Source organism: Melopsittacus undulatus, chromosome 4 (genome assembly GCF_012275295.1).
Source record: "Melopsittacus undulatus isolate bMelUnd1 chromosome 4, bMelUnd1.mat.Z, whole genome shotgun sequence".
In the NCBI taxonomy this organism is placed as follows: Eukaryota; Metazoa; Chordata; class Aves; order Psittaciformes; family Psittaculidae; genus Melopsittacus; species Melopsittacus undulatus.
Genome location: NC_047530.1, coordinates 45,487,599 through 45,503,828, shown reverse-complemented (window position 1 = coordinate 45,503,828; position 16,230 = coordinate 45,487,599). Strand labels below are relative to the sequence as shown.

The following is a 16,230-nucleotide window of genomic DNA, read 5'->3' as shown; positions in this document are numbered from 1 at the left end:
TTTCTATAGAACTTTGGCTTAAAGAAGCTTAATATTGTGAATGTATGCAGCATGAAAATGATATGCCAATTTGTTGAAGATGAGACATGATTGAATTTACTTCTGTAAGGTTGGGAACTTTGGAGAGACCTTGTTATTATAAAAGTAAAAATAAATGTGTGTTTTATTTATTTTCTGTAGGAAATTTCCTTTCACAGTTCCGATTTGCTGACGAGAAGGAATGGGATAGAGAAAGCATGTGCCATAAGCAGGTAACAGAATTATTATTCAAATGAGTTTGTATGGATAGGCGCCTGGCACAGAATACCTAGGCAGTTGGGCTTTCAGCATCCTATAGTTTAATACAGTAATAGCACACTTTAATCTGTATATTTTTATTAATTTGTCCCTGATGCTGGAAGCTCTTGTGTCTTGTCCTTATTTATTTGTTTGTTTATTTGTTTATTTATTTATTTCCTATTGAAGACTAGTAAAAGCAGCAGGCAAGGTTTTTGAGTAATGTTGGAGGAAATGAAGCAAATCTGCACAGTGAAAGGAGAATAAGGAACTCACTTTGCTTTACTCATGTATCAAGTCAGCCTGCCTTTTTCAGAGGTATTAAAGAGAAAATGGTTTAGAAAAATTACCTATGAATATAGTCATATTTGATTATGAAGCTTCTTCTAGTTCTTTCAAATTAACAATCCATATCCTCTGGTTGTAACTTAATCTCCAAAGTTACTGTGGGTCCAACTAGATTTTAGATTATTTGTATGTGGATTATTTATGCTGGAATAAAAAGGGACAAAGCAAGAGAGCTGTTTTCTATATCAGGATACTGGGAAGTGTCTTAATTTCTTCAGCTGCCTTCCTCATGTAAGTCACCTAAATTATTGCAAGATAAATGCTTTTGTCTTCCAAGTTTTTCTTAAAATTGCTGCAAAACTGTGCTTGAGTGTTTGCTATTTATTTCCTGAAATATTAACAATAATTTTTGCCTGGGAAGTGATATTTAAAGGTATACATTAAAGTCACAAAGTCAAATTAAAATCAGGAAATAAATCCAAGCGCAGTTTTTTAAACTATCATATGTTTGTTCAGTGGGATGCAGTCTTTCAATGACTGTGGTTGGTTTTTTTCTTCCCAGTTCTTCCTGCTCCTCATATGCAGGATGTCAGTGTCCAGAATATTAATTTCTTCATAATTTCCTCATAGGCTTTGCATTAGAGCATTTAGGTGAATTGAACTCATAAATTCATTTCTGAATGGCTAACACCATTGTGAGCAGAGTGAAGTTGCACATTGCCCATAGTTTGCACAATATTCTTCTGGCTGCCATTAATGAGACTGCGCAGTTCTGGAGCTGTTCTCACACTCTGGCACATTGTGAAGTGTGCTGTGGTGGGCACATCCTTCTGCCTCTGTCCCTACCAAATTGGTGTTACTTATCCTGCCCCATCCAAATTAATTGTTTCAAACTGTTTGCTGTCTTTCACTGTTCTTGCACCAGTTTGAAATAGTTTACTAGGCTAGTCACAATTACCATTCATTTGATTTCTTATGTTAGATCAGAATCCTGGCACAAATGAATTCATAACACTAACTATTTTTTCACATTTTCTCTGATCGTCAGCCTATTATCCCCTTTTTGTTTCTGCCCCATCTTTCTTTTCCATGAAAACTGGATCAGGTAATAGTAATTTGTATTTTTCAGTAGAAAATGACAGATACAGCAACAAAATATGCCTCTGCTTATTTTCTCGAACAATTAATTACATGTGCCATGAAGCATTTATAATTCGTTAAATGCTCCTTTAATCCCTTTGAGGTTTATTTCTTTTTTTTTTTTCATTGAAGCACCACTTCTAGTGAATTGGATATTCAATTCCTTCTTCCATTATGCTATTTCTCAGAATTCCTCTTTACCTTCATCCTCAGCCTTTCCTTGTCTTCCCCATCTCCATTTCCACCTTCACTCGCAATGTTCATTCACATTAATCTTTTGGCAAGTGTACTTAGCTCTTCCCAAATGGACTTAACTGTTATTCAATGATACTTGACTATTTACACTTTTTTATGTTACTGAATTCATACAGTATCCTTGTCCTTTGCAAATATGTAGAAACCATATTTGATCTTCAGTATCTGTCAAAAGAACTGGTGTTTTTTTCCTGAAATATGAGGTCATTGCAGGGAAACAAGAATTGCTTGTTAAAGAGTTCTTGAGGTTACTTATACTAGTGAATCATCTTTGATGGTGCTCACATATCCACCATAAAATAAACTTTTTAGTAAAGAAGAAAAATTCTAACCATCAGATAGTTAAGTTGTTTGGACCTTTTACTCCATTACCAGATACCAGAACCAGAATTTGCATACAAGAAATGTTAAACCAACTGCATTGTTTAGTTTTTTAGCTTTGTAAATATGCTATGAGAACATACTGTGTCTTTGATGTTCATTCTTGCTGTGCATACAGGTTTCAGAAGCCATCCTATTGACTGGCTATGGGAAGGAGCAGTGTGCGTTTGTTTGACAAATCTCTTAGGATATGGCACAAAATACTCTCTACTAATTTATGAGTATTTGGAAGTCTGAATGTCTGTGTTAGTCTATACCATATTGAGAAGGACAGTTTTTTGTCTCTTTAGGTTTGGTAGCAGCCTCTCTGCTTCCATGAAAATGAGAGTATGGACTGAACTTGAGCATTTTGTTTTCAGATTTTAAAACATGTAATGGATATCAAATTATCTTTTTCGTTAATGGTTAATGTGCTCAGAATGTTCTGCTCTATGTGAGCCTGAAATCTGTTTTAAGTCTACTAAAGTCCAAGGCATCCTTTAAAAGCCTCAAATATTGCTGGTCCATTTTCTGTAAATTTGTTTTTAATACTTTACAGCCAAAAAAGAAAAGGGACAAGAGAACAAGTAACTTCAATACCTGTCATGTTAGTAAGTAGCATTTCCACCTTTTACAAAACTAGGCAGCATTAGAGTATCTGTCTTGAATACCATTTTAGAAGTGTATGTGGTTATAGTTGGTTGCATTTTCAAGCATTGAAACATTTTAAAAGATGGGGAAGTACAAAAAAGGACATTTTGTTTAGGCAGTAAAACCAGTAGAGCTACATACAAGCAACATGGTTCAATTGCTTAGAAAACAGCAACTCATTAAAGAATGGCGATTCCCATTGTATAGCAGGCTTCACAGATTAAAAGATGTTTCAGCTGGAAAAGCCTCCTATATCATTGTCAACTTGCAGAACTATTTCCTGCTTTGGATTTTGAAGGCATTGTCCAAGGAGCATTCCATATATACCTTGTTTCCGAACCTTTAAGTATTATTTTCATTGTAGCTGTTTATATGGTAATTTAGTCAAACTTCTTTTATATGTGTCATTTAAAACTATGATTTAAGTCATTATTAGTTCATTTTTATTTCAATACAGCAATACTATGTTTTCAATTATATTTCAGTTATCAGCACTTTCTGTTGACTGCCAGTCTTTGGCTCAGGCTCTTCAGGAATTACCTCTACATCTGAGGTTGAACTTAGATGCTGAACTTGTGCAGGTAATACTGCGAATTTTCACAAGAAAATGCAAATATTTTAAGTGAAACAATCTGTGCAAGAATGATCACTTTAAACTTGGTCTTCAAACGTAAGTACAATGTGTTTTATAAGTAAGTACATTTATTGAAACTGGCATGTCACATGGCAGGTAATGCAGGCTACTCTCCTATCAGCACTTCTATGCTTTGTGTAAACAAAATGCTTTGATGTGCAGCACGTAAGATTTGAAGCCAGGTATTGGAGTGTTTGACATGGAATGCTTGCACTGGTTTTTTATTAGCTTCCTTTGTTAGCAGCTGTCAAAACTTTGAAAGTGCTTTCATATTCTTTCCTCATAATTATTTGTGATTTACACTTTTACACAGCTAATATCAACATACATGTTTGTTCCATGAATCAAACTTACATCTGTCTTAGAGTAGATAGAACTGTCAATCAAACAGGTGAAGAAAATGTCATTTATGCTGTGGTGGAAAAAATGAGCAACAATTTTAGGAGTAAAAGTCTCTTCAGGCTGTGAGGAAAAAATAAGAGAATGTTATAGTTTAAGCCCAGCCAGCAACCCAGAACCATGCAGCCTCACTCACTCCTTGCTTCCCCCCGCTGCTCCCAGAGATGGGGAGGCGAATTGAAAGAATGTAACTCCCATAGGCTGAGATAAGAACAGTCCAGTAACTAAGGTATAACACAAATCACTACTGCTACCATCAATAATAATAATGATAAGGGAAATAACAAAGGAAGAGAATACGACCACTCACCACCTGCTGACTGATACCCAGCCCAACCCAAGCAGTGATCTAGTCTTTGGATAACTGGATAATTCCCCCCAGTTTATATGCTTGGCATGATGTGCTGTGGTATGGAATACCTCTTTGGCTAGTTTGGGTCAGGTGTCCTGTCTCTGCTTCCTCCCAGCTTCCCCTACTCCCTGGCAGAGCATGAGACTCAGAAAGTCACTCAGAAAGAGTGAATGTTACTGAGCAACAACTAAAAACATTGGTGTTATCAGTGCTGTTCCCAGGCTGCAAGTCAAAAACACAGCACTGCACCAGCTACTAAGAAAGAGAAAAATGACTGCTATTGCTGAACCCAGGACAGAGAACCAATGAGACTTCAATATTAAAACAACATTTCTATTAAAAAAAAACAAAAACCCATGTGCTCAAGCAGGGTAACCCTTACAGAATAAATTTTGCTTGTTTGTAGTTACATGAAATGCTTCTGTGACTGACACAACAGTGAAAAAGCTCAAATAAATCTGCAGATGTGATGTCTAAGGGAATCTGCAAACAAATGCTACTTTCAAATACAGTTTTCTTCTTAAGAGTTCTAGTCATCATTTTTTACTTTTGTCAGGGTTATAAAGTGTGTGCTATGACATTTATCTTTTGTCTTGGCATTCTGACTGGTGATGCGGTCATCAGATACAGCACAATGTTATTAATGCCAGGACATCCTGATAAAAGCAGAATCTGTGTTCCATGGTTAAATAATGACTTGCCACTTCTTGTTTCACTATGTGATAATGTTTTGTAATTTGCTTTCATTTTTCAAAATATACAGCTATAACCTGTAACTTTTGCTAAATGATTTTCAGCAACCTGTAGTATGGTTTGCTTTCAAGACTGGAATTTTGGAGGGAAGGCCTAACATGGGATATTATTTCTTGCCAAATTCTGAGTATCAATAAGATTTCAGTAGAGAAGAATTAAAGAGTAACTCTTCAGGAAGTAAGTATTTATTTGTGACACTATAGAAGTTGCTAGTTTAGCATACAAGCTCATATTCCAATATAAATGATAAAAAGAGTTTGTAGTTGCTTTGGTAAAAGTATCATCAAGGTAATTTTGCTTTTACTTCTGAGTTCAATTCTGCTGAAATCCATTGTACCTTTGTAAGTGGTCAGATGGGGAAGAACAAACTACATTTCAAAGTAGAATAGTAAAAAGGGAGTTAATCATCAGGAAGACTCAAGTACTTTCTTGTACTCTTAGGCATCAACACCTGAAGAGCTTCCACAGATGAAATCTAAAATTATCAAAGATGGCAAGAAGGGAGAGCTTCTGTTCCGACAGGCTCCAGCTCAAAGTGAAACAGTGTTGGTGTCCCATGCCCCTGGCAATTCTGATGCTCCATCAGAGCCTGGAAGTAAAAATGGTCCTAGGACAACTGCAGAACCCTTTCAGAAGGGTCATGCACTATCAAAGCAAGAGACCGATCATTTGGATGAAGAACTAGATCTTCTCCTGAATCTAGATGCCTCCACTGAGAAAGAAAACAGAACTGTGTCAGAAGCATTATCCTATAACATATCGACTGAGAAAAATTTGAAAATGGATTGTAAGGAAAAAGGTAAGATATCTTTTCTCCTCAGCATGCCCTTATTTAATTTCCATTGCTCTCTGTTTTGAATTTGTGACTGGCCAAAGTGCTGCTGTCATCCTCTCTGTCATGCTGCATTTATCTGAGGGTATGTTCTGACACATTTGTTTCTTTTTAATTTTGTCTCTCCACTAAAGTTCCTTCTGCAGAGCAGCATTGGCCTTGTGAATCAGCAAAATTTTAAATTAAAAAAGCAAAAATAAAGCACTACGAACAAATTTTAGTGAGAGGATGGTAAAGCTCTCATGTAACATTATTGGCCCTTAGTGCACTGTGCTGATAGTGTACGGAAGAATTGCCAGCTATTTCTGATGGCTTGTTATAAATGCTCTTTTCAACCTGTACGAGCATCGATTTTATAAAATTGTTTAGTATGGAAACAGAACATATGCAAAAATTACAATTTCAGAAAAATCAGCAACCGCTTTCTATTGTTTGCATTGTTGGAAGCTACACTGCTGTTTGTTTTGATGGAGGTGGCTTACCACTTATCCCCAGTCCACCAGGCTTTAAAAGAATCTTTAGCATCTTTGATTTTTTGTGTGTGATATTCTTGCTATGTTAAAATTAAATCCAAGATGGCTGAACATGTAGGATGCAACCACAAGCAATATAGCAAGCCTTGTTACTGAAGACAGTCTTGAAGTGCTCTTTTATTTCAGTGGTAGGTCATGCTTTCCAGTCCAAAGCACAGCTTAAATCATTATGAAAAAATGCCATCAGAATATGGAATCATACTGTAACACGTGCTGTAATAATTGTGCAAGGCGATCTGCTGTTGTGGTCTTCTGCTCTTCTACATTAAAGTAACTTCTGCAGCGATGGGATTGCCAACAAATTGCAGTAGGGAGAACACTTATTGTCTGCTGCAAACCAGGCCCTGTCTGCCTTGAAGCAGATAGAATCCACATTGGTTGAGTTTATTAAGCTGTCTCATCTCTTTTACTGTTGCTATTGTTTCTTGACTTGTGATTCTTCAGGAAAGAGAGATTTTGCTTAAATAGAGTCAGTTGTACATTAAAAAGCAAAATGATCTGGGATGAAGAGCTGGTATCGAATTGCTTCTGGATTTTAAAGTGTGTTCTTTTCACTTTTTAGACCCCTTAAAACTAGATATGCCTGAAGAGAAGAGTACAGCATCACAGCAACAGCAAAGTACATCTAAAACTGTTACTGAGGAAGAGCTGGAAGAGTGGCTGGACAGCATGATTTCCTGAAGCTCAGATTTTCTTCTGTGAATAACTGAATGTAACAAACATTAGGTAGAGTTGAATCTTCTTTGATCTCCTTGTTATTTCCTTTATGTTTCACTTTTCTTTTTTTTTTTCAGTCTGCCAAAGGTCCAGCTTTCTTTGCTGGTGCCTTAAATTCTGTGCAACCAAAATTAATTTAGATGTGATTGAAAATTGTCTAATATTCTTAGAAGGGTGTAAAATTTGTGATGAAATTAGGATTTGCTAAAGATACAGGCTACAGTATATCCAAGAGAACAGTTATTTCAGCTTGTACTTGCTCTATGTAGTCCTTAAAAATAAAACTGTGAATGATGAATCAATACATGTGTTTTTAGTCACCATCCTCACTTCACATCTTCATATTGTAGGGAAATGAGAAAGACAATAGCAAGCATAGTATTTGGTTCATAATACTTTATTGCAGTGGGCACTTTTTATTAGAAGGAAAAAAAATGCATAATCCTAGCAGCTTCTACTTGCAGGTGACCATTGATCATTGTTTTATTTTGGCCTAAGATTTAAATTGTATTCATTGTGATACAGTGTATGTCTTTTAACAGCAGCATTTAATAAGCTGTCATTGAAGGTAGTGTATAAACAAACTTTAAGTGCAATTTCATACAGAAAGACAGAAAAGCAATACAGTTAATGGATCTGTTCACCTAGAACACTAACATAAATAAAAAGTTTGCATAGCTATGTCTACAGAGGTTTTAAGGCACTTAATGTTTCAAGGTTGACAAAGTGTTTGAAAATGTTTTCTTTTTAACTGCTTAAAGCTTTTCAAGCTGTATCTTAAAATACATTCACTAGCAAATACTGGGGGGAATTAATGGACAGCAGTTAGTTAAAAGAAGTATTTTTTTCTGAGGCATGGCCTCTGGTGTTCAAGTTCTTAAATGTCAAATATGCAATTAAGACACCTTGTAGCCCTTTCAACTGCACTGCCAAAGCATTAGGTTAATGACGTGGTTAAAAAATCGCTATAATTTCAGATCATGTTTGAACTGGAAGGCTTAACCTGGCATAGCTTTCTCTCTTCCAGTGAAAATTCCAGCAAAAGACCTGTTTCATATGTGGTAGGTACAAAAAGCCTATGAAATAGTATCACATTTTATGTATGTTTTGAATTTAAAGACACTTAAAGTAAATACAAGATGTGAAATTACATCATGAAAAGAAGGGTTTTGGTTTTTTCTTTGTATCTTGGATCTTAACAGTTAATGAATAAATAATTTGTTTTGTGATATTAGCCAAGTTGATCCTCATACTGTTTCCGGAAGCAGTCCCCTGCTGGGAAGAAATCCCAACATCTTTCTTGGTACATCTTCCACACAAATGACTCCTGAAAAAGAGAGAGAATATTTGTTTTAACAGACTTGCTGCAGTTAGTGCTGTTTGACAATAAGAAGGTACTATGCCGATGACCATGGAGTAGAACTGCAAAGACATTAAAACTCAAAACTTGTATATCAAGAATGTTTGTAAAAGTATTGTTCTGCACTTCTCTGGATTCAGTGCTCCTGAAATTTAAGCCCTATTAGAAAAAAAAAAAAAGCTGCATAAATGTAAATTAATCAGCCTGAGTTATATCAGAGCAGCCTTGCACACAATTTGTATAGATAGAATGTGATTTAGTTTGCTTGGAAAACATTGAAGTGTACCGTTCATTTGTACTGTTTGCATAACAGCTTCTCATTTGAGGTAAATAAGAAAATAAATAGGATTTAATTATCTCTTATTTACACTTAGGGCCTAACAACACTGAATACACATGCACACATCCATGCACCTATCTATATATACATATGGATTGATTTAGACTATAAATATAGTAACTTAATTACTTAATCCTTTGGGGATAAATTAGAACTGGTATATTTCAGGCTTTCATTTCAGAGATAAGATGACAGTAAGGTAACGAGTGGAGTTCTGACCCAGTTCTGGGTTAGTGCTACCACAGTGCTGGTAGAATAGCACAGGGCTGCAGACTTCCCCTCTACCCTCTTATTTTCTTTTTAACCCTTCCTTTTATTTCACTTTCAGAAAACAATCAGGGAGGGTGGCATCATCCCCACTCCCTGGTGGTACATCAGTTCCACCTGGTGGTACTGAGCTACAAGGCTGCTACAAGCTACAGGGTAATTTCTTTTCTACTCACCTGGCCAGTATGCTCAGTTTCATCCTTGTTAATGAGGTACATTAAAAAGAATCTGAAAGAAGCACATGAAGAAAGCAGATATTAATGCAGAAAACATCTCTGCCTAACTTTTCCTAGCCTGGGGTATGTGAAGGAGATTATGCCTATCAGTGAAGTAATGATATTGATTATGTTAAAGGAGAAAATTCTATCCTCCAGCACATCTCCTGTAAAAGTGCTAAAGATGTAAAATATATAGCAGTGGAAAAATGAGGTTTAGGATTTTCTTCATCTCAGTGCTAGGAGCAATACCTGAATTAGGCATACGCCAACTCCTATACACATAAGTTCAACCATTTCACTTTGGAAGAAGTTGGCTACTATGCAAGAAGTTTAGAAGTGTGGCAAATCCTCAGCTGCACCAAGATTTCCAAACACTGATGCTATGCAGGTCATTAGCTGAACCTGGCTATCACAGATCCCTGTGCTTACTCAAATATAGAAAGCTTCAATTAATTAGGAAGGCTAGAGAGTACTAACAATGCTCTGTTTCTGTGTAACAAAACTCATGGCTGGCCACTTTTCATGCTGTGCCTTTCAAGTTAGTTAAACTTGGTATGTGCTTTCATTGTAAAGAAAGGAATGTATACTGAGTAGCATCTGCATAATTAAAGGGCAACCTGGTTAAAAAGATAATCCACTATATATAATATTAAGGAAATGGCCATTTCTAATTTACTGTGAATTGCAGGTTCCCATATACCAATTAAGCATTTCAGTATAGTAAGAAAAACTTGGAGGTTGTTAGCTGGTAAAACTATGGATGTTAATGGAAATTTGCCTCACAAAAGTAATGCACATTGATTTTTGCAGTGTCAGCTGCTATGCAAGGAGTAGTGCAGCCTCCATGCCAGGAGGCTCAAGTAGGTTTTATTATTTTTTAATTTAAAAAGTTCAGATGCAGCCTTCCAAAGCCAGGCGTCTATAAGATACCACCAGTTCAGCTCCTTTAGTTCTGCTGGCACAATGCTCATTTAATTAGCATTGTTGCATGGCTAACTTCTTAAATATCCACTTTGATCTGCTCTGTACTTACTAATGAAAGTAGATCACTGTGTTGGGAGGTTGGGCAATAGTTTAAACAGATACAGCTCCTGATTGCTTAGAGGTTTCAGAAAGCTGCACTATCACTAAAGAAATATAGGGTAGACTTATACATTGTTTTGTAGCTTATCTTTCAGGAATCTTCTCAAAATGCTTTGCTTTGGGTTTTCTTTCTGTCAAGTTGAAGCTATTTTCAGTGGTCTCACCAACATTACCAAACCCCCAGTAGTCACAGTCAAAACTTCCAAACTAACCCAAATTATTAAACTGTTGTTTGCTATCATTCCACATACCTTGGTTTCCTTTGAGAGGAATGAGGAGTTAACATGCCTTCAGGTGTCATTCCACTAAGGCAACTATTGTATAAAAGGAGCATGTCAAAGGTAATCATAGGTATGGAGTAGAGATGGGGAGATCAGGAAAGAATGGAGATACTCCCCAGTTCTACAGAGTTCTGTCTTTTTGTCAGCAATGTGTGCATCTAAATTACTCTGGAGCTGAAAGGTCTCTTTATTGTAATTCCAGTAGTAAAATATACTTACAGATAGTTTGCCAAGTTGTGTTCCTGCAAAGTATGTGTTTCAAAGCCATGTGGGGTTGTGTCAAAATAGTCGTTGCCGATTCCACAAATAAAACATTTGGTCTAAAAACACAAGGTGTGATTACAAATCAATTTTATCTCAAAGACACTATTTTAACTATTTACAATCTAGATGAGCAAGAATAATGAAAAACATAGAGTATGTCCTCATACCTCCATGTCTTCTCTCACTTGTTCTTGCTGGTCTCTTAATTCACCAAAAGCATCAATGATCAGACCTATTTCAAATGGAAAAGTAGCAACACTTCAGCACTTGGCAATTTTCATATTTCAAGTAACGTCTGCCAGATAACCTCTATTGTCTTTGGAGTTTACCGTACTTATGTCTAGGTTGAAAAGTTCAAGGTACAATTATCAATTTCCAGACACTTGAAGTGTTTATGCAACACTCGTAGCAGTAACAATTTCTCTTACATAGAAGTACAACATTCAGAATGAAAAGGCTTTTCTGTTCTTATATTTTGGTCAGTTTAAGCTTCCATAATCTCATCTCTTTTGTTCCTGTGAAAGAATTTAATTTTCCTTCTCCTTCTCTTGGAACTCTTGTCTCTCAGCTTTTGTTGCACAAAGACAACTTTGCTTCCATAGGCCCCTTGCAGCCAGTTCATGATGCTGTGTCACATTTGGAGCAGTATTCTGCCAATGTGATGCACACAAAGTGATGCACACAAAGTGATGCACAAGCTGCATCACTTCTGGATAGCTGTCACAGTGTTCATAAACACCGTAACCCAGTTGAGTTATGCTTCATGTGCTTTGTCATTTTATAGAACCTGGGATAATGCATTATTTACGGATTAAGTAAAAAATTATTACTTTCAGAATTACTGATTTTATCCCAGCTCAGAAATAACTCCTTACAGCAATATACTGATAAATTTACCTCAAACACAAATATCGTTTAAATACATTGCAGAACGTAAGTAAATTGAATTCCAACAGTCTCTACTTAGGTAGGTGACAGTACCTTGAATAATGGCCAGAAGGATGACAATGACAAAGAAGAAAAATGTGATGTCAAAGACAATTCGATACATTTCATAAGGGTCTCCTGCGGGATCCTCAATTTCATCTCCAATGCCACCACCAGCCCTTACGCCCACATACATGTGGAACAGGTAACACTAAAAAAAAGAGGAAAATTACAGATATATTTGCTGTGAATGATTTTGTTTCCTTATTGAAAAATGATCCTTCTCTGCTGATTCTTTTCACGAGTTACAGTAAAAAAGAACATATAATATTCCTCACGTATCAGTCAGCTACAGAATCTTGTAAACCACCTTCAATCACACAGTGGGTTAAAACCAATAGAAATCTTTAAGCCCAGCCAGTGTTCTGAAGTCACATTAGAAATCAGTGCTGGTGCTAAATAATCAGCATAAAACCTCACAAATCTGGTCTTTTTTTAAGCAAACACTAAACAGAAGTATACATCCCTTTTTATAATGCAACTTTACTGCTGATATAAGATGCTGTTACTAGTTTGATCATATTTAAAAACATAACTTGGAATTTATTTACCTCACTTGGTAGAGTGGTTTAAAATGTAATATAGATGTAATAAGGTTCATTATTCCAAATACTCCTACATTTATTTTATGACCAGATGATTGTATCCAACTTGGAGAGGGCCCAGTTAAATAATACTCGTTGGGCATTTTTCATTATTTCTGTCATTTGCACATCTTACTTAGCACTCAGTGCTCGAAAGAAAGCCCAAGAATAGGGAAGCTCATTTTGTGAAACCTGTGACACACCTCTGTTCGGAGGGGATTCATTTATCTTTAGCTTATAGCACAGGACAGAGAGTGACTTTTCCATGGAAGAAATTAGCTGGCCTCAAACTCTGAATATTACATTTTTAATACCTAATTTGTTCTCTTTTCTGTTGACAGTAAGAAAATCAAAACCTCTTCAAACTGTAATATGTATCTGTAGAATATCTCTTAATACAACATAAACAACATTGTGGTAATGGGTGGAAGACAGAAGGGAAATTAGCAGCATTATATTATCAGTGGTAATAAATAACTTTTAATTTCTCCCTTCTCTCCTCACCCTTGACTTCTTACTTCTTGACTAAATTACTAGTTGTAAGGGGGTTGGAGCAGGCTTTTATAATTAGTGCTAATAACAACATATACTTTATATAATTGAAATAAGAATAGGAAGAGCAAACTAGGAAGAGCAACACTTGCAAACATTAAGAACAAATTGTGTTTATTTGTGCTGTACAACACAGTTTCTTTTTGCAGAGTTGACCAGTTTGTCATGAAATTTCTCCCCTGTTCTTCAGGGATTTGCCATCTTCAAATGTAGAAGGTGTTGCAGCAAACCATAGACCACAGAATATAGGACAAAACCCCAGAATATCTTCCTGTGTTTTTAAGTGTCACCTATCTACTGCTGAGTTTAGAAGAACAGACCCATGGATTTAACATCAGAGGCATCCCTGCTTGCTTATCATTTTATCTTAGGTATCCATTTGAAAATTCAGGATGAAATTTGAAGCATGCCAGTAATATTTTAGTTACCGTCATCATGTCATCACATTTCATGTCTGGTTCATCTTCATCTTCACTTTTGTTGTAGAATTTGCGGAAGAAGTTGAATGCCACAACAGTGTAAAGATACACTACTACAGCAAGGAGTCCTACAGTAAGCACAAGCTGTGTATGGAGATATGACAATGTTAGTTTCAATTTCATTCTGTCAGATATGCTAGCTCAGTATTGCCTTAAGTATTGAAAATGTATCATATTGTACCTTTCCCAATAAGGAAACTAAAGATGGGAGTTACAATAGTTTTGGGGTCTCCCTATTGCTTGGAGGTGTGTTATTGTACCCTGCTCTCACATGAAAATCAAAGGGATTTTGTATCAAGAAATTGAAGTTGTTTCCATCTTTCTGAGCTATATGCATAAAAACTGTGTATCACTGAAGCAATATTCCCATTATTTAGTTTAAAAGTTAAATTCTACTAATTTGAAAAAAAAAACCAAACCTAACTTCAGTTAATTTGATAAGTAATAAATAATTTTAACTGGGACTTACATTATGCATCATCTATTTTCTATTCCAAAGCTGGTTAGCTAAACCATCAATAAACTAGATAACCAAAGAGTAAGTAATTTAAGTTTAAGCAAATAAAACTCTTGAGTGAAAAAGTTTAGCAGTTAATAAGACTAGATTATTGTTGAAGGTAGATGATGCAGCATCAGAAGATGCAGCCCTGGAGAGGAGCTAATGAAGGCGACATCTTTTAAAAATACAACAATTCTATTTCTCTTTTAAAAGAACTGTAAGAGTATTGAACAACTCAGTTTATCTCTTTCTGCAGATCTGTCAGTATGCTCCCAGTGTGAACATTTCAAATTAAAAATCTGCAGCTTTCAGTCTTCATATCTACTAGCAAGAAAAGCAACAGGATTAGAAAAACTACTCTTACCTTGTTCAGAATGCATACTAAAAGCTGTCTTGAGTTGAAACAGTTTTGTCAGTTATGCCAGGTTTTGAGTGTTACATTTATTTATAAAGCAATACATTAAAAATAATACTACTTTTGGCCATCCTGGAGGAAAAAAGAAGAGATAAAACCCTCCAAAAAATGCACTGTTTTAGAAACCCCTTTCCTGATAAGGGAAGAAACTTCCATTGTTCCATTTCTGCTGAAAGAAAATCTGATTTTTGCATGATGAAGTGACATATAAATATACTCCACAGTGCAGAATGCTCCCACCTGCAAGCACATTCTTACTAGCTAAGTATTGAAATCTCAGTGCCCAGATCATTATTACTGCTGTAGCTAAGGAGAGACTGTGAATTCTTACTAGTTGTCACTAATCAGTTCATCACTGAGCATAGAGAAGGAGCTGGGGAGACACTAATTCATACTCTTGTATTTTTCTAAAATGATGCATTTCTCTATTGTGCACAAAACTTCGTTAGCTATCAGCACTCTGTGGGTATAGATTATTATAATTTCATAGCATTTAACATGTTTTAGGTGTGCTGCACAAGACATAATGGGATGTATTCTTTAATCCAATCATCATCAATATGGATTAAATTCCAGTATTTCCAAGGCACTACAAGATTTTTTTTCCCAGTACTGTTATCAAACACATTCATTTTCAGACTTTTGCATGTAGCACCAACCTGTTTGCCATTGTGAGTAACTGAAGACAAAATGGTACGCAGTGTCTTGAAGCCCATAGCAATATCCAGCAGATGAGCAGCAAAGAAGAAGTTGTTGTAGTGCCCAAGGATAGACATAGTCGTGTACCAAGCTAAGTATAAAAATGACTGCAGAGAAAGTGAAAAGCAGTAGAATGTTAGCAGGTGGTAATGTGCATTACTGGATGCAGAATATTGCTTTTAGTCACTCAGTTTATGAAAGAAAGCAGTATTATCATTCTGATTTGAATCACAGTCTGAATGTAATACCTCTATTTTACATGTTCAAAACCACTCTCTTACTCTGTCTCTTACCATCTCAACTGTGTTTATTGCTTAACTGAGACCTCTGTCTTTTCATATCTAAATGCAGTCTTCAGTATAAATATTATTAACACCAAAATCCCCTACCTTAAAACTGTTTTGGTTGGGGAGCTTGTTATAAAGAACTTTAATACTGATTCTGGAGGAGAGAAAATGCATTGTATTACTCATAAGACACTGTACGCTAAGTCTCAAGACCACATCAACCAGGACACCCAGAAGACCTAAAGCACATAATACAGCTTATTCTTTTAACAAGCAGTGAACCTGAAGCCTGTTTGATGTGAAAGCTTCTACTGAAGGACAATGGCTCAGTATGCTTTTAGTGCACAATGAATTTATACATATTTTCTTGATTCACCTTGGCTTTCTTGTTTCTTTTGGAATGTTCAAGAGGATGGAAAAAGAGGGTTCATGTAAAATAGGGATTTTAATACAAGCGTGGTCCTTCCAAAGGAGAAGGTATGAAAGAAAAGAATTAACCAACCACAGCAAACAGATGATTCAAGAATAAAAATCCTATAGATGGTGCTTGATTTAGAAAAGACACCTTTGGCTGCTAGATTGATTTCTATGAAATCAAATGAATGTACAATTAAATTCCAGAATGGTGACACTGTATATTAATGGTGAGGAAGCACTTAATACCCATTTGAATCAAAAAGAAAATTCTAGCATAAATTAAAGCAGTTTGCTACAACACAGAAACC

The 16,230-nt window shown here is 35.9% G+C and overlaps 2 protein-coding genes across 2 annotated transcripts in view; one reads left to right on the top strand and one right to left on the bottom strand.

The window, feature by feature from the left end:
* Positions 1-8,548, top strand: part of AVEN (apoptosis and caspase activation inhibitor) — a 97,559-nt gene extending 89,011 nt beyond the window's left edge. Inside the window, exons 3-6 of the mRNA XM_005149275.4 lie at positions 181-251; positions 3,456-3,551; positions 5,550-5,907; positions 7,036-8,548. Of these exons, the coding sequence (XP_005149332.2) occupies positions 181-251; positions 3,456-3,551; positions 5,550-5,907; positions 7,036-7,154 (644 nt within the window). The 3' untranslated portion in view covers positions 7,155-8,548. The remainder of the gene's footprint in view (positions 1-180; positions 252-3,455; positions 3,552-5,549; positions 5,908-7,035) is intronic.
* RYR3 (ryanodine receptor 3) overlaps positions 7,567-16,230 on the bottom strand; it is a 215,655-nt gene continuing 206,991 nt past the window's right edge. Inside the window, exons 98-104 of the mRNA XM_005149274.3 lie at positions 15,179-15,325; positions 13,555-13,689; positions 11,985-12,141; positions 11,171-11,235; positions 10,959-11,059; positions 9,334-9,385; positions 7,567-8,517 (exon numbers count right to left, since the gene is read on the bottom strand). Coding sequence (XP_005149331.2) covers positions 8,422-8,517; positions 9,334-9,385; positions 10,959-11,059; positions 11,171-11,235; positions 11,985-12,141; positions 13,555-13,689; positions 15,179-15,325 — 753 coding nt within the window. The 3' untranslated portion in view covers positions 7,567-8,421. The remainder of the gene's footprint in view (positions 8,518-9,333; positions 9,386-10,958; positions 11,060-11,170; positions 11,236-11,984; positions 12,142-13,554; positions 13,690-15,178; positions 15,326-16,230) is intronic.